Source organism: Zingiber officinale, chromosome 8A (assembly GCF_018446385.1).
Source record: "Zingiber officinale cultivar Zhangliang chromosome 8A, Zo_v1.1, whole genome shotgun sequence".
NCBI classification, from domain to species: Eukaryota; Viridiplantae; Streptophyta; class Magnoliopsida; order Zingiberales; family Zingiberaceae; genus Zingiber; species Zingiber officinale.
Genome location: NC_056000.1, coordinates 108,864,575 through 108,886,808, shown reverse-complemented (window position 1 = coordinate 108,886,808; position 22,234 = coordinate 108,864,575). Strand labels below are relative to the sequence as shown.

The 22,234-nt window shown below is 43.4% G+C and overlaps 2 protein-coding genes across 2 annotated transcripts; both read right to left on the bottom strand.

The window, feature by feature from the left end:
- Nucleotides 1-10,983: 10,983 nt before the first annotated feature.
- LOC122009924 (IQ domain-containing protein IQM4-like) lies at nucleotides 10,984-13,477 on the bottom strand. Its single transcript, XM_042566238.1, has 9 exons — nucleotides 13,057-13,477; nucleotides 12,856-12,970; nucleotides 12,704-12,769; nucleotides 12,530-12,618; nucleotides 12,349-12,436; nucleotides 12,124-12,261; nucleotides 11,951-12,043; nucleotides 11,716-11,817; nucleotides 10,984-11,617 (listed from the first exon to the last, which is right to left on the bottom strand). Exons 1-9 carry the CDS (start codon nucleotides 13,362-13,364, stop codon nucleotides 11,132-11,134), a joined length of 1,485 nt encoding a protein of 494 aa, XP_042422172.1. The 5' UTR covers nucleotides 13,365-13,477; the 3' UTR covers nucleotides 10,984-11,131.
- Nucleotides 13,478-19,308: 5,831 nt separating this feature from the next.
- LOC122011112 lies at nucleotides 19,309-21,883 on the bottom strand. The gene is made up of 2 exons (XM_042567542.1): nucleotides 21,650-21,883; nucleotides 19,309-19,527 (listed from the first exon to the last, which is right to left on the bottom strand). The coding sequence occupies exons 1-2, from the start codon at nucleotides 21,881-21,883 to the stop codon at nucleotides 19,309-19,311; spliced, it is 453 nt and encodes a 150-aa protein (XP_042423476.1).
- Nucleotides 21,884-22,234: the final 351 nt, after the last annotated feature.

The window sequence follows — 22,234 nt, the reverse complement described above, 5'->3', positions numbered from 1 at the left end:
ATTTGAAGACCTTCAGAGGCTAATATCGCAGATCCCTTGACCAAGGCTTTGGCACAGATAAAGCATGATGGTCACACTAGGTCATTAGGCCTTAGAGCCTATACTGATTGGCACTAGTGCTAGTGGGAGATTGTTAGTTAGAGCCCTAGAGCCAATCATTTGATGATTGTATGGACTCATGTATATCATATTTTTGTATATTAATAAAGGCATTGGTTTTTGGTTATTATGCTTATTTGTATTAGTGTCAGATAAAATAAGTATAGTAACGTCCTTGAGTAGAACGTTCATACCTATATCAATCGATTAGTTGAATCGATAGTGAGATGATATAGGGAACACTACTCTAAATCATTCCTAGTCGAGTATTAACATTCAGGGACAATGTTAATACAATAAGACTAGCATGTAGGTCAGCTCGATGACTTGATCTCACAAGTCATGGATATAGAGATATCAAGCTGACACATGGGTATGCATTAGAGAATGTATACTGAATGACCCGCCATGAGAAAGTATCATGGATCGTTATATGAGTGTCATATACTTTCTCATGTGGCTATTAGTATGACTATTAGTCCTTAGACCTGAAGTCACCATGGATCCCTACATAAGGAGTTATGTACTTTAGTTTCGTCAAACGTCACCCGTAACAGGGTGGACTATAAAGGCGATTACTGGGTATATAACAAATTATGCAGAGGGATGTGAGCGATGTAGATGGGATCTATCCCTCCTATATGACGGGAGAGACATCGATATTCTTGATAGAGTGAGACCACGAAGTGTATGGCCATACCCAAATGAGTCAATATGAGATATTGAGCTCATTTGATTGAGTGAGTCTACTCGGAGTTCAAGATTTAGATTGGTCAGAGGATGACACGGTCTATGCCTCACATTGATCAATCTAGATGTCTAGGATAGAAGGGCACTTGTCACATATTGTGAGGAGTCACAATTAGTAGTCACAAGGTGATGTTGGATCTCAACATTTCTTGTAACTTGGGTAGCAATGATGTATTGCTAGATGCCGCTCATTGCTTATATTTTTAAAGGAGTTTATAACATTGCCAACGTTACAAGAACCTATTGGGTCACACACAAAGAACATGTGCATGGAGATTAGGTTCATATGATGAACCAATAGGATTAGATTCATATGATGAATCAAAGATTGGATTCAAATTAGACTTATTGAGTTAGACTCAATTAGATTCAATTGTTGAATGAGTCTAATTTAAATTTGATTCATGAGTTAATTTATATTAATGAATTGAGATTCATTAAATTAAAATTGACTTGAATCAAAGCTTGGATTTAACTCAACAAGGAAGAGCATTGGTCAAGTTTGACTTGACCAAATAGAGGTTGACACATCAAGTTTTGACTTGATGAATTGCCACATCATGAGGATGACTCATCCTACATGGCATGCCACATCATCCCCTTATATAATGGTGTGCCACCTCATGGAGGTTACACACCATTAATCCTCTTAATGTGGCCGGCCACATTAATGTGGGGGTTACACATGTGGTGGCCGGCCACACTAAGTGAGGAAAGGGTTTCATTTGGTGGAAATTGAATGGTGTTCAATGCTTCTTCTTCCTTCGGTGCTTCTCCCTCTCTCAAGCTTGCTTTTGGTCGTGGCTTCATGGTGGAGAAGAAGTGAGAGTTGATTCCAAGCAACTAGGTGGTGTGAAGGTTACAAAAGGAGAGTACCTAGAGGAGTGTATGAGTTCCTTTTTCCCTTCTCTCCTTTCTCACCTTTTAGATCCAATCTGAGAGCCCTAGAAAGTGCTAGCACACTTGTGGGTTCTCCTCTCCATCTTTGAGTGGTAGAAGACCACTCCTTGTTCGTGTAGATACCGCTAGAGGACCGTTCGCTTGACGGTCTCGAGATCCGGCTACCTTTGGACGTTGCGGGATTACGAAGGGCACGCATCAAGGGTAAATGTTTTTCCCTCGTAGATCTAAGAGTCGATCGTGTTTTAAACTCGTACTCGTATTTTTCGAAAGTTTTACCTTGCACGAGATCCGTGGCTTGGGCGATTCGGGGTTTTCGCGACGCGAAAAGCGGTTTTCGCGGCCCGAAAAACCCAACAGGGCGTTACATATCCGAATTCTTTTATTTATTACCGCTCATATGGATTATGAGATTTGGCAAATGGATGTCAAGACAACTTTCCGTAATGAAAGTCTTGAAGAAAATATCCATATGAAGCAACCAGAGGGATCCATTGCGAAGGGCAAAGAGCATCTTTTATGTACGCTCAATCGGTCTATCTATGGACTGAAGCAAGCTTCGAGATCTTGAAACATCTGGTTTAATGAAGTGATCAAGTCTTATGGATTTATTCAGTGTCTGGATGAGTCTTGTGTATACAAGAAGAGTGACGAAAATGTGGTGGTATTTCTTATACTATACGTAGATGACATTTTACTCATTGGCAACAATGTCAAAGTATTGGCAGACGTAAGTGTATGGTTGTCCAAGCAGTTTGATATAAAGGATTTGGGAGAATGTGGACATATTCTTGGGATCAAAATAATAAGGGATCACAAGAAAAGAATGTTGTACTTATCCCAAGCTTCATACATCGATACTATTTTAGCTCGTTTTAGCGTGCAAAACTCCAAGAAAGGTTTTCTACCTTTTCGGCATGGAGTACCTTTTTGTCTAAAGAGATGTCTCCTAAAATATCAAAGAAAATAGAGGACATGAATGTAGTTCCTTATGCTTTGGTTGTAGGAAGCCTAATGTATGCGATGCTATGTATGAGACCAGATATCTATTTTGCCGTGAGCATGGTTAACAGATATCAAAGTAACCTAGGACAAGGACATTGGACTGCCATAAAACATATATTGAAGTACCTGAAAAGGACTAGAGATTATATGCTAGTTTACCAGGCAGATAATTTGCTCCTTGTGGGTTACACGGATTCAGACTTCCAATCAGATAGGGACAATAGTAAGTCAACCTCAGGGTATGTGTTTACTTTGGGAGGTGGAGCCATAGCATGGAGGAGTGTTAAGCAGAAATGCGTTTCAGACTCCACCATGGAAGCTGAGTATGTGGCAGCCTCTGAGGCAGCTAAAGATGTTGTATGGCTCAAAAACTTCTTGATGAACTTAGATGTGATTCCTGGTTTGCCCAAAATTATCACAATTTATTGTGATAATAGTGGTGCAGTAGCAAACTCGAAGGAACCACGAGCCCATAAGGCAAGTAAACACATTGAGCGCAAGTACCACTTGATACGAGACATCGTAAAGCGAGGAGAAGTTGTTGTCGCCAAGATTGCATCAGAAGATAACTTAGCAGATCCTTTCATTAAGGCCCTTCCGACGAGAGCTTTTGATGGGCATGTTGAGGGGATGGGGATGAGATGTATGATAGCATATATGGCAGCATAGTTTTTTAATATAAGTGGGAGATTGTTAGAATGTATACTAGAATCCTAGCTTTTTGTATAAACATTTATTTTAAAATGAGAATCACATTGGTCAAATCTCTATATTTAATTAAATGTAGTTGCCCATTTAATTTATATTGTAGATAACATGGTGTGTGGTGTCACACAGAAGATCATGTTATCAGTTCCTTATAAATTATAAATAGAAGCTCACAACCAAGATGGATTGGGACAAACCATTGGTATGGTTGTAGTGTAATTTGGTATTAATTTATTTTGACTATAAAATTACACTAGTACACTATGTGTGTATAGAGCAGAACCATTTGAGGTTGTTCCTTTTATACTGACTGTATAAAAGAATAGAACCTCTGTTATTATGGATGTGTGTACTCTTAATCCCGATATAATAACAAGTACATGTATTTAGTATTTATTTCTTTAATTTATCAAAGGGTGAGATTTATTCGTTAAATCAATAAGCCCAATAAGTTGGGAAATAATATTATTTATATGGTGTATTGTTGATTATAGAAGAAAACTGTGTCCTATTAATTAGGATGATGATGTCCCCTTGAGGAGCTCATAAGGATTGTCATGTAAACCCTGCAGGTGGACTTAGTTCCGACATGACAATGAAGTTGAGTGGTACTACTCTTGGAGCTAGATATTAATTAAGTGAGTTGTCAATAACTCATTTAATTAATGGACACTCGATATCTTAAACATAGGGAGATTAATGCACTCATAATAAGAAGGTGTCCATAATGTAATTTGGGATTGGTGCGGTAATTCAATAATAACTCTTTAGTGGTATGAGTTATTATTGATGAACTTGAGTTGGGTGTTCGGGTCGAACATAGGAAGCTAAAGCTCATCAGGAGGCCAAAACCAATTCCTCCTCTAGGTCTCTATTGTAGTCTCTATGTATAAAGTCTCGCATCCACCCAAATCATCCTTATGGCCGGCCACATCCTTGCTTAGTGCCCAAGTAAGGGGTCGGCCACCCCTTGTTTGGTGCTTAACCTGTTGGGATCTTGCGCGCCAAAGACGCGGAAATGCAGCGGAAAAATACTAGATCCTCTATCCAGCAACTTCATGCGAAGGGAAGAAACAGTTTCTATTCATAATCTATACTAAGCTACATGATAGGATTATACCTTTGTTGCGTGCCCTTCGCAATCTTGACAGCAACCTTTTCACTGGATCTGAATCTCAGTGCGTTCAAGCATCCGCGCCTCTATGGTATCCACACGAATAAGCCTTGTCTTTACTTGTCTCACAAACAAAGCAAGATGGAGAAGGAAAAACACACAAGGTTGTGCTAGCAACCTCAATGGTGTGTTTGGCCAAGATAGGGAAGGAGGAAGAAGGAGAATGCCAAGGGTCTCTTCACATTTACATCTAATGAAAATCACTTCCAAAATGATTTATATAACCATCCCATGGTATACCAAGAGTCTCCATCCTTTCATCTTCTAATCCAATGGCTCAAAATCAACCATTCAATCCAATGATTGAATTTTGATCATTCAACTTCCTTTGTGAACTCAAGTTCACCCAATGAGTCTAACCCATTGATTCCCATGCAATTGAACTCAATCCAACAATTGGATCCCTTTGAATATAACTCAATGTGTCAAAATCGGATTACACTTAATCCATAGATTCATCACATGAACCTATCTCCATATCAACTTGTTCTTTGTGTGTGACCCTATAGGTTCTCGTAATGTTGGCAATATACCCAAATCACCATTTGCGATACATAAACAATGAGTGACATCTAGCAAGGCATCATTGCTACCAAAGTGACGAGAAAGTCGAGATCCGACCTAACCTGTCGTAGCTATCATCATGTATGACTTGGTCCCTCTATCCTTGATATCTAGATTGATCAATGAGGCATAGACCGTGTCATCCTCTTATCAATCTTTATGTTTCTTGATCTCCAAGTAGACACACTTATCAAATAAGCTCAATATCTCATATTGACTCATTTACTCATGGTCATGCTTTCTTGTGTCCTACTAATCAAGGGGCCCACAGATATCGCTTACGTCATATAGAAGGGATAGATCCCATCTACATCACTCACATTCCTCCCCATAATTCATTACATACCCAGTGATCGACTTTATAGTCCACCCAGTTATGGGTGACGTTTGACGATACCAAAGTATACAACTCCTTATGTAGGGAACCGTAGTGACTTCAGGTCTAAGGACTATTCATACCAATAGTCACATGAGAATGTTTATGACACTAATCCGACGATCCATGAAATATTCTCATAGCAGGTCATTCAGTATATATTCTCTAATATATATCCATGTGTCAACCTAATATCTCATATCCATGACTTGTGAGATCAAGTCATCCGTTGACCTACATGCTAGTCACAACGCATTAATATTGTCATTGTATATTAATGCTAGACTAAGAATAGTTAAGAGTAGTGTTCTCTACAATATCTCACTATCAATTCAACCAATTGATATACTGTAGATAAGAACCTACTACCCAAGGACATTATTATATTTATTCAATCGGCACTGAACTGTAATAAATATAATAACCAACTTTTGCCTTTTATTAATAATGATATATGATACAATATGAGCCCTTTACAATCATCTCATAATTGGTACTAGAGCTAATACTAACATAAGCAAGGGGCCGGCCAAGATGAGTTTAAAAGTGGGTTTTTAATTTTTTAAATCTTTCTTTTTGTAGCCATTTACAATGTTTTAAAAGATCAGAGATTTTAAATTTTAAAAGTTTTCCTTTTTTGAAGTCATCCACATGGTTTTAAAAGAGAGTTTTAAATTTAAAAAATCTTTCCTTTTGTAACCATCTACAATGGTTTAAAAGAGAGATTTTATTTTTGTTAAAACTTTCCTTTTTTATAACCATGATTTAAAAGAGAGGTTTTAATTTTAAAAAACTTTCCTTTTTGTAGTCATCTATAATGTTTAAAAGAGAGATTTTTAATTTTAAAACTTTCCTTTTGTACCATCCACAATAGGAAATTTAAAAGAGAGATTTTAATTGTTGTTAAAATCTTTTCTTTTTAACCATTACCAAGGATTATAAAAGAGGATAGATGGTGCCTTAGTGGAAATAATCATCTACACAATTTCTATCCCTCTTCTATTCTCCTTGTGGTCGACCCTCTCATATTCTTATTCTCCCCTTGCTTTCTCACCTAAGGTCGGCGACATCAAGAGGCTTCAACCATCTTGTGGCCGGTGGGTTGCAAGGAAGAAAGAAGAACAAGAGGTGGTGTTCCTAGCTTTGATCCCTTGGTGGCCGAAAGTCTTGGAAGAAAGAAGGACTTGGGTGGTTTTTGCGTCTTGGTAGATCGTCGCCCACACGACGTCCAAGAGGAGGAGAGGAATACAGCAGAAGATCAAGAGGTCTTTAAGCTACAAAGAAAGGTATAACTAGTTAATTGTTTCCGCTGTGTACTAGTTTATTTTTCCTTTGTATGGATTCTGAAGTACCAACACAAGAGGCTAGCGATATTGTGCTTTGATTGAGGTCTCTGTAGTTTAACCTAGGGTTTACTGTAAGGAGTTTAAATATTTAATTTCTTTGAAAGGTTTTGACTAGGAAGTGGTGGATGATCCTATACCCAAGAAGGCCGAGTGCCTCGCCAACGACCTGGAAGTCAATCCTTAAAACAGATATTTAATCAACTTCTGTAATATGGTTTAACTTCTGATGAACACATGGGTTGAACTTGGATTAATAATGTTAAGTTTCGTTTGCAATCCAAGTTTAACTTCTGAAAAGCACGTGGGTTGTTAGGAAAAGTTCTGTGCTTGTACAAATTTTTGTACAGGGGAAATAGAACGGAATTCCGGGTAGCGCCAACAATAATCATATGTAATCCTAGCATATTTCTTCTCATTGGCCTTGGATGACTCTTCCTTACCCTTAGTTACTCCTCCCTTGCCATTATTATGTGTCACCCTAGCATATGATCTCCTTTTGGCATTGGAGGACTAGATCGGTGTTCCAAACTTGATCTATCATTGTTGGATTTTTGGCTACCCAATACCATACCTAACCCCTTTAGACCCAACATTAAATCTCTCTAAGATTTTCTCCAACTTATCAACTGTTGCCTTCAAAACTTGATTTTTCTTTTCTAGATTCCTTGCCCTAGAATTGACTTATCCATATTGGGCATTCCTAAACCTACCCATCTTTCTAGGCATATATCTCCCCTTCTTAGAATTAATGCCTAGGTTCTCCTTAGGTTTACCATTACCAGATTTAGTATAAATAGGTCTCCTAGGGTTATGATCTATATTGACCCTATTTCTATCATGATATCTAAAACCAAAATTATGCATGGGCATACTATGATTAAAAAAATCATTTCTCCTAACATGCATGGAAAAATAAAAATTTGAATTACAATTCAAATTCCCATACCTCCCTTACCTTGAAACTCCCCCTTGATTTGATCTTCTTTTCTTCTCCCATTTCTTCAAATTCGCTAGCTTCTTGATCTCCCTCTTCTTAGGGCATTTGGTACCATAGTGGCCCTTCTCCCTACATGTGAAGCATAAGATGCACATTCTCCTCCTTAGGGTTTTTTTTTTTCATTCCTACAACTCATGTTAGTATTTAAAATAACTTGATTAGATTTAGGAGTTACCTTTTTCTTACCAATTAGGTACTTACTCTTATAGTGCCCTTCTCATTGTACCCAAAGCAAATGATATGGTCCTTTGACTTCACTTTGGCGGAGGTGCTAGCTAGGTTGATTACTTCCAAGACCTGTTCTTCATCCGTCTTGGCTTATTCTTTAAACTTTGATGACATATCCTCATCCACACTTGTGGATGTCATTTCTTCATCCTTCTCCTCCTCAGATGTTAAACATGAGTCAACTTCTGGTTGCTCCACCTCCACTTAAGCCACTATGTCCCTTTCCTCGGACTTCTCCTCTTAGTGTGCAAACATAGGTTCTTCATTTAGAACCATATTTACCTTGCTTTACAACTCATGAGCGTTCTCGTATTCACCTACATGACTCATCACATCATTAGGCAAAATATCAATTAAAATTGATATTACCTTTGAATTTACCTTTGATCGTGAGACTTGCTCTTTAGTCTAATAACGTGGTTGGAGTCTCTTTCCTTTCTTATCTCTTGGGGCTTCGAACGGTTCCTCAACAACTGCCATGGTGTCCCAATCCGTCTCGAAAAAGTTCTTCATCTTCATCCAAAATGTGGTGTTCCATAGACTTCCTCCTTCATAATTTGGACGTTCAATCAAGTCGATCATTCTTGGAAGTTGCTCTTCTTGGCGGTTAGTCTGGTGAAGTGCAACCTCGCTCTTATACCGCTTGTTGAAGATCTTGGATTGCCTAGAAGGAGGGTTGAATAGACGTTGACCCCAAATTACTTTCCTTCCTACGTATTCGTTAGTGCACAGTGCATAGTGGAAAACAAATAAACACTAAAGCTATAGACAAGAAAGAGCAAGCAAACCACAACACAATGATTTACGTGGTTCGGAGATAAATCTCCTACTCCACGATTGTCTGTAAGGTGGACGATTCCGATCCATCGCTGGATGACTTCTCCAAAAACCTCTGACTAGCTCACGTATCTCTTTGTGGATGAAGTAACCTCACCACAACTCTCACAAGAATACTTGAGATACTAGGGCACTTGGAATACTACTAATAGGGATTAACCATCTCTATTTTGATAACAAAGGTCAGCCAGCCCAAACTCCATTATATAGAGCTTGGGAAAATCACCGTTATCAGTCGACCGGTGCTAACGAACGGTACTCCACAGAACTCGCGATTCTGCCAACGACTTTTTACCAGTCGACTGGTGCTTTCACCAGTCGACTAATCCCTTCAGTCATTGGCCATAGAAGCATTCTGTGCCCTTCCCTAGTTGTCTGGTTCCATACCCAGACGACTGGTAAAACCTTAAACCTAGGATTTTTTTCTCGAATACATTTCTCTCGCATTTGGACCCTCAAGACTCATTTGAATCTTCTTTGCCGCTTTGACCTCTTACCTTTAAGCCTCATTCCTTTGGCTCTCGTCCCTCGGATGCATTCAAGCCCGCGGCTTGTCCCAATGTCATCCTTAGTGTATGCCTTGAAGTGCGCTTCCCTCGGCTCTTGTCCTTGCTACTTTCCTTGTCCACGATCCTTTGGATGCTCCATCCTTCACCGGACATGAAGCCATCAAGATGAGTCATATGTGTATCCTGTAAATCTACACAACTCAAATATACATATCAAATACAAGGGTAAACTTAAGTTAAACCCTTTTATCCAAACCATCAAAACCCATGGTCACACCAACCATCTTGAGGCAAGATTGGTTCCAACAACTACAATACCAATCAGGATAAGGGAGCTAAAAAGAGAACCATGGATAAAGCAAAATCACATTGGGCTTCGGTGAAAAGATCGTGAATAGATATAATTGAATTTACAATAAATGGTACAATGATCAACCAAGCGGATAAAGCGATAAGGATTTAATGGTGCAGGCTCATGAAGAATACAAAAGTACTTTTAAATCTACTTTCCAATATGAACATGTGTGGATGATTGTGAAAGATAGTCTGATGTACTCTCCTCAATTCTCAGAGTGATGGGCTAAAAAGAAAGCAAGGACATCAGAATCATTAAGTGCACATACTGATTCTTCAAATCCTAAAACAATTGTTGATGTGGGTGATAGAGAAGTCCGATCTCGTCCAATGGGACAAAAAAGCAGTAAAGAGGAAAGGTAAAGAAAGAGTAAAGGGTAATTGATGAATTGAATAAGGTTATGTAACAATCAGTAGCATATTTGGATGAGTATAATAACAATAAGAAAGTTGACCAACTAATTCAAACATATCAACTCCTCGTAATGGATATACGAGATATGATAGATGAACAACTTCATAATCATCTAGGAATATGTGAGCAACCGAAGAAAAGATTGAGCATGTTGTAAATTTTATTTATTTTATTAACTAATTATAGTTTTTTTTTTAATTTTATGGTTTATCATTCTATATTTTATTAACATGGTTTGTACTTCACTATTTTAATTTTAAATTTATGAAATATTTATATTCCTGTATATTATATTATTTTTTTAAAAAAATATGTCTCCTTGTATTTAAATAAAATATTATTATTAAATTAATTATATTTAATAATTATCAAAATATAAATAAATATTAAGTAAAAAATAGTTAGGAAAATATCAATGAAATATATTAAATTATAAATTGATAAGTATAATTAATTTTATTTAAATATAAAATTAGATGTAAATTAATAAAATGATAATGAAATCTAAAAATATTTGATTGGTGAAAAATTTTATTATGAAATTTAAGATAGATATATTTGATAGATGAGATCGTTAAATATTTATTTGAGCGGTGAAATTTAAGATAATTAAAGAATAAGGTATTTAAAGAATACGATATTTAATAGATAATATTGCGTGACGATCATAAATATTTTGAGATAAATGTTTAGTTATATTACAGATGCTATTAGACCAAAGTTACACAAACTACTATTTTTCCTGTGTTCTATTCATCTCGTCTAATAATATGTCACAAAAGGAAAACAACCGTCATTGTTCCGGTGCTCAGGCAATTAATGAACATTTTTTTTTTCTTGAAAAGAAAGAAAGAAAAAATCTCAATGCGCTAAGCCAATCCCCTGTAGGGTTCCCACGGCGAGAGCCGAACCTTAGGGCTTCGCTGCGGCGACGGCGGTGCGGACGGCGTGAGGACGGCCATGCGCTGGAGACGCGGAGAGAGCCGCAATGTGGGGCTCGGCCGCGGCGACGGGATCGGGGTCTTGAATTTGTCGGCAGCGGGGGAGAGGGCCACCCGCGGCGAGAGGTTGACCTGCTCGAGCGCCAGCGATTGGAGGTCCGCCGGGTAATCGCGGACGCAGCTGATGCGGGCGCCGGCGGCCGTCGTCCACTTGCTCGACGCCCGCCTGGTGAGCGGCAACGGGGTCGCCTTCCTCTCGCCGGCAGCGTCGTTTCGCAGGTCCAATGCGGCCGTCCCGACGTCGGCTCTGGGTCCCGTCTCCGACCCGCCTACCGCCTCCGCGGCACTCTCGAGGTGGTCACCGGCGAGGCTCTTGCTGGCTGAAGTGTAGTCGTCGTCGTCGACGGAGCATCTCTGTACAATGAAAGGTAAGTAAATCTCTGAACTCTTCATCCTTGCAATCCCCTCAAAATTGTTAATTTCTTGCTTTCTGAAGAAAACAATTCAATTACCTTGACATTCGTCAGGTCCACTTCATTGTCCTCCAGGAAACTGATGAACTCATTAAAATTATCCTCTGTGGGAAGATAATGGCCACTGTATGGCCATATAGCCTGAAACATGCAATCACCAATTCACAAACACTTAAAACAAGGATCATACTTTTGTTCTTAGGTCAATTCTACTTCAAAGTTTAGAACTTTTTAATTAGTTGAGCAAAAATTATTTCTTGGATTGAATTCTTACCTGGAGTGTGCCTTCATGTGCCACCAGTCTTCCTGCTGCCGTTGTAGCACCCCCAGCTAAAAAGCTGGAGTGCTGGAATGTGCCCTTCGTCTTCTGCTCAGAGATTAAAATAACCCATTTTAGGAAAGATTTTGTAGCATTTTATATTTTAGTTTCTCTGTTCAATGATTTACCTTCCCCACATATAATGATCTAGACGTGCTGAGCACAAATATCCACTTTGATCCCTCAGTGGTGTTCACTAGCGTTTCACTCATTTTGTACACAAGCTTTCCATCCTCGACTATGACTTCATATGCTTCCCTCTCTTTCTGCAAGTCCATAGAACACGCTTTGCTTTTAAATCGTAAGTTAGGGTAAATTATGAACTACACTAACGTGAGAAACAAGGAGCTTACTGGACCAAGATAGGTGATGCACTGCTTTTGAAGCTTGCATCTTCGGCACTCCTCGAGGTTTACTTCTCTTCCATCTCCAACATCCAACCTAAACATTTCCCCAAATTTAAAGATGAGAAAGAGAAAAAAAAAACAACAACCAGCAAGAAAGCATTTGCTCGATTGATTCTTTTTCGCTTACCAGTAAAAAAATGGCTGAGTGCTTTCGCTTGCAAACCAGACGTCGTAATATAAATGCAAGTTGTGCCCATACCTATGTCTCGGATCAATCTGCAATGCCGATATTAAGTTTCCAAAAGGAAATTCTTTCAGCAGAAAAGGGGAGAGAAAGTTGTAGGTGTGTGTGGATGCTTACAGCTTCGAGCCAATGTCTTAGTGCTAATTTCTGGGCTTTCTCGTTTTTGGAGAGACCCTTGCCGACCTGAAAAGATCGAATGCGATCAACAAAATATTGTCGATGCTTGATTTGAAAATACAGTCTGAATGGCATTGAAAAAAGTTTTCTACCCTGGCTAGTCTCTTCTTTGCCCTTGCCCATTTAGAGACTGCAGGTTCCGGCTTCTCGACGTTGAAGAATGAGACCGAGGTACGCCTGAGAGATGCGAAATCCAGTGCCTTCCACCTGCAGTTGGCGGAGTTTTGTGATCACTTTATCATCTAGATGAAGAGAGATTGCGGAATTTAATTCTCTTTGTGTTCACAACAGACCAGAGTTCTTCTACTACAACTGCGCAGTCGGCGAGATTTCTCCTCGTTCTGTAGCTCTTGTAGACCTTCTGCAGCTTGGTCGCCGCCGCATCGAGCTCGCACACTGGCCGCGGCGACTGGAACTCAAACACCTGCTTCTGCGGGAGTTCGAGATGCGGCGCCGGGAAGTTCGCCGGGATCCTGAGAGATGGCGGCTGCAGCTTGAGGTCTTCCGAGGGGGGGATTGCTTCTGCGTCGGGCTCGGTGACTTCCCAGTTCTTGAAGCTCAGCGATCTCTCCACGGCCAAACAAAAGGTATGTTTGGTCATGGCGACGACAACGGCGATGAAGGCTCTGTGTCTGATTTTTCTTCGGTGAGAGTGAAGGAGGAGGGGGTTTGCCTTGTTGCAGATCGTGCGCGTATAAAGCAGGAATCTGCCCCCTCTTTAATAACTCCCTGCTGTCAATGTCCTGCCCTTTCTCGGAAGGTGCTCGGATCAGTTGGTCACCATTTTTAATTTGATCTATAAATTAATTAAAAATTAATTTAATATTAGCTAATTAAATTCAATTAAAATTTTATTAAAACTAAAATAATTGAAGTAAATTAAAATTTAATTATTTCAATTAATACTAAATTAATTATATTTATTTAAAAATAAATAAAAAACTATTTAAAATTAATATTAAATTAATTGAATTAATAAAATGCTCATCCCTAATTGATCTTCTACTCGCGGGGTAGGAATAATCTAACTTACTATTCTCTCGGGATGACGATTTAGTGATTAACAGATGATATCCCTATAATTATAGATAGGAATGTATTTAATTTTTACCATCAGACCCAAGTTACGGGGTTGAAAAGTCTAAATTAGTGAGAGAATATTTCGAAGAAGTTGGACGTCCGCATAAAGAAAAGTCAAGCACAGCATTAAACCACAAATACAGCAAATAGATCTCGTTTGGTAGGGATGGGTTTTGGATTTGTTCCTGGATTTGCCAGCAGTACGGTAAAAAGGCAATCACGCACGTGCGAGGAAAGACGACGGGTAGGATGTTGTTTTTAAGTAATAGATCGGTTGGACGGATAGGTATTCATATCTAGTTAAATAATTAAAAATTTTCTATATTAATATTTTTTTATTTAACTGCTATCATTTAATTAAAAATATATTAAAATTATATATATATATATATATATATATATATATATATAATTAAAAAAAATAAATTAAATACCAATATAACTTACTCTTAGTATTAAAAAAATTAGTAGATTTTAATTTTTTTAGTATATATATTATTTAATTGATATTCACCTGAGATTTTAAATATTGATAGTCTCTTTATACTTGTTTCTGTCCGAACGTTGAGTCGATGGACGCTAGGGATGTGGCACTCCCGTTGATTGGTTGAAGACTCTGCAAGTATAAATTTTTCGCCGACGTGGACCTGCAAGCATAATGTCGAGCCGGGGAGGGGTTCTCCGGCGATGACCCTCCGACGCTTAAGTAAGATCTCCGGTAGAAAAAAGTAGAGCAAAGGGGAAGCGAGAACTGTAGCTACAGTAAAAAAAAGTGATCATACCTCCGTCGAAGTTTGGGGGGTCCTTATATAGGGCTCCCTAGAGGCACATGCACGCTCCCCGAGGCATGTACGCTCCTCAAAGTATACCTGGATTGGATGTGTCATAAAAGTGTGTCGGGCGTCATACCTTAATAGCACAAGTATATCTCTGACGTGACAATGAAGTTTCTACTGTACGATTCTCTGTCTGACCATACCGCCGACCATGCCTCTTGTCGGCGGTGTTGATTCCTAGGAAGATATTCCCAATTGCTCCCTTTGTCCTTTACCGCTCCGAGCGGAGTAACCGCTCGGTTAGCGCCTTCCCCGAGCCGAGTGGAGGAACCGCTTGGCTAACGCCCTCCGAGCGACACCAAGGTCGGACCGACTTGGATGTCCGCTCGGCCGGCGATTTGATGTCCGAATTCACCCTGTCGAGCGAGAGAGCCTTAACTGTCGGGTTGATGTCGTGTCCCTTGTTAGCCGAGCGTGATGGCCGCTCGATTTTCGTCTCTTCCCGCTTTTGCCTTATGAGCATCGGAAACTCGGCATTAGGCTAAGCTGTTGAGATGACAGGTTGGCTATTCTTCCTGCCGCTTGGGAAGGTAGCTCGCCTGATCGGCCGCCTGCCCTGGATGTTGACCACTTTGACTTCCTACCGGGCGGGCCTCGTCTTACCACCGGATCACGTGCCTCCCCGTTAAGTCTAGTCGAAGGAGGCTGCAAGTCCGACTGACTAGACAAGTAGTCTGGTGAACGGTTGGCCGATCGGCTAATAGATGAGTCGGATCCCGCCCGGTCTCCGTGGGACTGATCTTTCTCCCCCGGTAGGTGCTTCATGCCTTTGTACTTAGTATTTTGGATATTTTTCCTCACCGCTTTCGAAGGGGTGCGAGCCGGTCAGCTAATGCTGACGTCGTCTGAATCTTCTCGTGATGTACGCAAATCACCTCCATTAAGGCCGAACATGTGCCCATTAAATGTTGCCTTGTGGGAGGACGCCATGTGTCGTTGGCGTAGTCACCGCACGTCCGAGGTGAGAGTTGCTAATGTGACTTTTGGCGGTTCAAATTCAACGGTCAGATGTGCAGTCCGATGCCTGTGCCCTCAGCCGTACCCCATCTTTATAAAGCCACCTTGCAGATTCCTGCTCCATCGTTGCTGCCTTTATGTTCGTGCGTTTCGGCGATTATCCGCGTTCAGTGCTCCGGCGATCCCCGACTTTCTCTTCCGGCGCTCCATTTGCCTATAAGCTTTGACTTCTGTTCCTTCGTCTTCCTTTCTGGCTTTTATCGGTTTCTGGTGTTCCGTCATTCTTGTTCAGTGAACCCCTTGTCGATCCTGCTCTGTTTTTCCGACGGTTCCCTTAGTGAATCCTTCTGCTTCTTTGTTTTCCGATTATGGCCAGTTCCTCCCAGCCAGGCGACCCGGCCCCTGGTCTCTGGTATACCACCATGGAGACCAGGTTTGATGCGGGTGATGCGACATACCTTATTAACGCTTTTGACATCCCATTCGACCATGAAATTGTCCTGGCCGGACCATTCAATTGGCCACACAACTCGTCGATCGACACTATTTGTTTCTTCCGAGACTAGTTCGTGGTCGGTCTCCAGTTTCCTATCCATCCGTTTATCACCGAGGTTTGCAACTATTTTCGAGTCCCGCTCGCCCAGCTCGTTCCCAACTCTTTCCGCTTGTTATGTGGTGTGGTTGTGCTATTCAAAGTGCACAACATCTCCCTTAAACCTCAGATTTTCTATTACTTCTACTATCCCAAACAGTCCGAGCTGGGTACCTACTTGTTCCAATCCTGTATTGGTCTGGTCTTCTTCGACAAGATGTCCTCCAACAAACACTGGAAGGAGTACTTCTTCTACTTGAGATTTCCCGAGCTGCCCCACTTCCGAACCCAATGGCAGACCGCCCTGCCACGACCGCCCGAGCTGAAGAGATATAAGACTCAATTGGATTACCTCAATGCGGCTAATATGTTAGCCGGGTTGAAGTTTGATATCCACAAGTTGTTGCCAGAGGGCGTGATGTACATGTTTGGGCTGAGTCCAAGCCTAGTGAAGCTCCCGAGCTGCCTAGGTATGAAATTTTTTTAACCTTTTACCTTTGAGTCTAACTGATTCTGTTCTTCTTTTGCAGTTGACGTCATGATGCGTGCCCGGGTGGCTGGTATAATGAAGGCCAAGTAGGCCGAAATCGAAGCAGCGGCTGCCAAGGAGATGGAGCGACTCGGCCTGCCTCCCGTTGGCTCACAGGAAGACACAGTTGGAGAAACAGCAATTGCGGGCAATGAGACCGTCGAGCGGACGCCTGGCGTAGAAGGGGCGATTGACCCGGGATCGGTTCGTGGCGCACCCTCCGTCATTCCTGCTGAGGGTTCGGGGTCTTCGGGCGACGAAGTACCGCTCTCCCGCAAGAGACGTCGAATGGAGGCGTCATCCCGATCCGCTACTTCAGCTGTCCAAGCTTCTGTGGGGAGAGGTGTCCCGTCCCCAACTCCCGCAATAGTGGAGGCTACTTCCTCCGATCGAACTCCATCCGTAGCTGAGCTACAGGAGCCGCTCTCCGTTCAACCAATCACCTCCCTTCCTCCGGCTAAGCGGAAGATAACCCGATCAGCCATTCTTCCAGTCCGCCCTGCCCAAGCCTCCGGCCCGTCTGGTTCTGCCCAATCGGCGCTGGGTGGGAAACAATCCATCACTGCTACCCTTCGCCTGCCCACTGAGGATCTTCTTGCGCCAGGCGACCATCCCAGCTCTCCCCAGCACCAAGTCTACATCCGGGGTCGGCTCGCCCGCATCTGGGAGGAGGCGAGGGCGTGAACGACCATGAAACCTCCGGGCGCCCTGGCTGACATCCATCTGGAGATGTCCACTGGGGTTAGTATTTACACATCAGTTCATAAGTTACCTCTGCTCGGCCTTAATCTTTGCTTGCAGTTCTGGGTGGAGAATATCGCTATGTGCCAACGGCTAGCCCAAGTGGAGGATGAGCTGAAGGGGCTCAAAATTTCCAGGGAGGCCTCCTCATCCCAGGGACCGCCAACCGCCCATTTGAAGGCTGAGCTGGAGAGGGCTCAACAACTCCTGGCGGCGGAGCAGCAAAAATCGGCCGAGCAGGTCAGTAGGCTAGGCCAGATCGAAGCACAACTGAAAACTTATGACCGGAAACTTGATATGACTTCCACAAGGAAACTACGGGCCATCGCCGATCTGGAGGAAAAAAAACAAGGAGGCTCGACAGCTGGCCGAGGATCTGAAGAAGGCGGAGGACTTCCTGGTGGTCGAACGGGAGAGTCGTTCGGCTAAGGAGGCTGAACTTCAAGGCCGAGTGAAGCGCCTTGAAGAGGAGTTAGATCCTTCGCGTGCCGCCCTGAAAACCTATCAGGAGGGCGAGCTGGGTCGCTTTGCTGTCCTGAAGCAACAATACCTGCACTCAGACCAATTTCTGGGGAAGGCGACCGACCGGATTGTCCGCTTGTTCGAGCTGGCGATTGATGCTACTCTTCTCCAGCTTAGGCAGAACGACTATATTTCTGAAACTTTGTCCGACAAGGATGTCAACCGAGTCCAGCTCCTCAACTCCATCCCTGACGAGGCCTTCGAGTATATTGAGTGAGTGAGGGGTCGGTAAAGAGCGTTTTTTGTAATCCTTGAATGTAATCCTGTCGTTCGGCAGTGTTTATTAATGAAGTCCTTTTATGCCCTCTTCATATGGTATCCATTTAAGTTTTTGGCTGTGTAGTTCCGATCGGCTGTGGTGATGTGGTGTCCGTACTATTGTTATTGAAATATTTAGTATCATACCTTCGGGGTTTATAGTCGTCGCTCGACTTTGGTCTTAGCGTCTTTGCTAGACGATTTTCCAAGGCCGGAGCTTAATGTCGCCTGCTCGACGACCTTCAAGGCAGGATCTGCAAGTCGGTCTTCGAGACAGCTCGACCCTGAACAGGGGAGATAGAAGATCCGATAAGACTGGTCTGAGACCGGTAACGATCGCTCGACCCCGAACGGGGGGAGATAGGTGCCCTGAAAAGCTGGTCAGTGAAGACAAGGGTTTAAAGTCACCGCTCGACCGTCGGTGGAGACCTGGGTTTAACGTCGCTGCTTGACGGTCTTCAAGGCGGATATTTATAGTCGTCGTTCGACTCTGGGGTTTAACGTCGCCGCTCGACGGTGTTCAAGGCGGGATTTTTATAGTCGTCGCTCCGACTCTAGAATTTAACGTTGCCGGTTGACGATTTTCAAGGTGGAGTTTTTATAGTCACCACTCCGACTCTAGGGTTTAACGTCGCCGCTCGACGGTCTTCAAGGCGGGGTTTTTATAGTCGCCGCTCGACGGTCTTCAAGGCGGGATTTTTATAGTCGCCGCTCCGACTCTGGGGTTTAATGTCGCCGCTCGACGGTCTTCAAGGTGGGGTTTTTATAGTCATTGCTTTGACTCTAGGATTTAACGTCGCCGCTCGACGATCTTCAAGGCGGGATTTCTATAGTCGCTGCTCCGACTCTGGGGTTTAACGTCGCCGCTCAACGGTCTTCAAGGCGGGGTTTTTATAGTCGCCGCTCTGACTCTGGGGTTTAACGTCGCCGCTCGTCGGTCTTCAAGGCGGGGTGGCCGCTCGGCAATAATTTTGTAAACCCTTGCTTCAGATTTTAATTCTACAGTTAAAGGACGCAGAAAAAACAAAGGTTACATGGCATTAGTTACATCAGCGCACCTTTCACCCAACTCAGTACGGTTGGAGGTAGTTGGACTCCATGGACGCTCTAGCCTCCGCCCATCCTCGTCCTCTAGGTAATAGGTGCCTGACCGGTGCTTTTCCACAATCTTGAAGGGTCCGGCCCAAGGGGCCTCCATCTTAGTGACATCGCCGTCTGGCTTCACCTTCTTCCAGACGAAGTCGCCGAACTGAAAAGATCTAGGTATTACTCGCTTATTGTAATTCTGGCGTATCCTTTGTCGGTAGGTCGTCAGCCGGACGGTTGCTTTGGTGCGCGCCTCATCCACCAAGTCCAGCTCCAGGAGTCTTCGCTCGGCATTGTCCTCGCTACACCCGATCGGAATCAACTTCGACTTCAACAGGGACGACTGCTTCGCCACCATAAACCAAGTGGAACGGGGTCACTCCCGTCCCCTCCTTTGGAGTCGTACGAATCGCCCATATCACGCCAGGAAGCTCATCTGCCCATCTACCTCCGACGTGGTCGAGCCGAACTCGAAGAATTAGTAGAATCTCCCGATTGGTGACTTCAGCCTGTCCGTTGCTTTGGGAATACGCTATGGAGGTGAAGGCCTGCTGAATCCTATACCCCTCGTACTATTCTCTGAGATGTCGTCTGGCGAACTGTCTTCTGTTATCAGAGTTGAGTCGACGCGGGATTCCGAACCGACATATGATGTGTTGCCAGATGAATTTCATAACTATCTGTTCCATTATTTTCGCGAGCGGCTCAGCCTCGACCCATTTGGAGAAGTAGTCTATTGCGACGAGCAGGAATTGTCGTTGGCCGGTTGCCATGGGGAAGGGACCCACTATATCCATGCCCCACTGGTCAAACGGGCAGAATACTATGGTCGCCCTCATCTCCTCCGCGGGTCAGTGCGAGAGGTTGTGGTACTTCTGGCAGGACAAGCAGGTGGATACTATCCGAGCGGCATCTGCTTAGAGGGTTGGCCAAAAATATCCGGCCAGCAGTATCTTTCTGGCCAATGACCGACCGCTTGGGTGTCCTCCGCAAGTTCCTTGATGCACTTCCCGTAGAATGTAGTCGATGTCCTCTGACCCGATGCATTTGAGCAAGGGTTGGGAGAAAGCTTTCTTGTATAACTGATCCCCAATTAGCGTGAATCTTCCTGCCCTTCTTCTCAACTGGTGGGCTTCCTCCCGATCGGACGACGTAATTCCCGATCGCAGGAACTATGTCAGCGCTGTCCTCCAATCATTTGGGAAGGTGAGCCCTTCCATTCGATCGATGTGTGCCACCAGAGATACCTGGTCGATCGGCTGTGATATAATAATCGGTGATATGGAGCTGGCTAGCTTAGCCAGCTCATCTGCTACTTGGTTTTCTGCTCGGGGTATCTTCTGAATGACTACTTCCCGGAAGTCGGCCTTCAGCTTTTCAAGGGCCTCAGCGTAGAGCTTAAGTCGAGTGTTGCTTATCTCGAATGTCCCAGCGAGTTATTGAGCGGCTAACTGGGAGTCCGAATGAATCAGGACCTTGATCGCTCCGACATGCCAAGCGGCCTGCAAGCCTGCTATAAGTGCTTTGTATTCGGCCTCATTGTTAGTTGCCCGATATTCTAATCAAACGGATAAGTGCATCCGTTCCTCCTGGGGGGAGATCAGTAGTACGCTAACTCCGCTTCCTTGCCGAGTGGACGATCCGTCCACATATACCCTCCAAGTGGCTTCTGGCTCGAGATTCTGTACTTCAGTGACAAAGTCCGCCAAGGATTGTTCCTTAATGGTCGTCTGGGGCTGATACTATATATCGAATTCACTAAGTTCCGTTGTCCATTTGATCAGCTGCCCGAACGTCTCGGGATTGAGGAGAACTCTTCTCAAAAGGTTGTTGGTCATTACCACGATCGTGTGTGAGAGGAAATATGGGCGAAGCCTCCGAGCGGCGAGCACCAAAGCAAAGGCAAGCTTCTCGAGACCAGTGTAGCGAGATTCAACATCTTTTAAAATATGGCTCAGGAAATACACCGATTGTTCTTCGCCGTTCGACCTCACCAATGTCGAGCCGACAGCATGCTTAGTCGAGGACAAATAGATGCAAAGCAGCTCACCGGCTGCCGGCTTAGCTAATACAGGCAAAGAATTCAGATATGCTTTCAGTTCTTCAAACGCCCTGTCACACTTTTCGTCCTATTGGAACTTGGTAGCTCGGCGCAATATCTTGAAGAAAGGAAGGCTCCGGTCGGCAGACTTGGAGATGAATCGAGATAAGGCAGTTATCCGACTGGTGAGGCGTTGAGTTTCCTTCAAATTCCTTGGTGGCGCCATATCTTGCAGCGCCCTCACCTTACTAGAGTTCGCCTCGATGCCCCACTCGGTGACAATATAGCCGAGGAATTTTTCGCCCTTTGCGCCGAACAGACATTTGCTCGGGTTCAGCTTAATGTCATATGCGCGAAGCGTCTGGTAGGTTTCCTCTACGTCTGCACAGAGGTCGGCGGCCCGGAGGTACTTGATGAGTATATCGTTGACATATACTTCCATGTTTCGTCCGATCTGCTGCCGGAACACCTTATTCATGAGCCTTTGGTAGGTATCCCAGCATTCTTTAGTCCGAACGACATCACGTTGTAGCAGTAGGTGTCGTCCGACGTGATGAAGCTCACCTTCTCTTGATCCTCACGGGCGAGCGACACTTGATGATACCCCTGATACGCGCCCAGCATGCATATCAGTTCGCACCCAGCTATGGAGTCCACCATCTGGTCGATCCTCGACAATGGGTAGAAGTCCTTCGGGCAGGCCTTGTTGAGGTCTCGAAAGTCGATGCAGACCCTCCACTTGTTGTCGGGCTTTGAGACCAGCACCACATTCACGAGCCAGCTCGGGAACTGGACCTCTCTGATATGGCCGACCTCCAATAACTTCTCT

Bases quoted from the DNA above. Each gene is read 5' to 3' on its own strand.
- LOC122009924 (XM_042566238.1), bottom strand. From the start codon at position 13,364: ATGACCAAACATACCTTTTGTTTGGCCGTGGAGAGATCGCTGAGCTTC. The intron at 12,971-13,056 runs GTCTGTTGTGAA...CGCCAACTGCAG, and splicing joins GTTGTAGTAGAAGAACTCTG to GTGGAAGGCACTGGATTTCG. The intron at 12,262-12,348 runs GTAAGCTCCTTG...ATGGACTTGCAG, and splicing joins GCATCACCTATCTTGGTCCA to AAAGAGAGGGAAGCATATGA.
- LOC122011112 (XM_042567542.1), bottom strand. From the start codon at position 21,883: ATGAATAAGGTGTTCCGGCAGCAGATCGGACGAAACATGGAAGTATAT. The intron at 19,528-21,649 runs GTGAGGGCGCTG...AGATCTTTTCAG, and splicing joins TCGAGGCGAACTCTAGTAAG to TTCGGCGACTTCGTCTGGAA.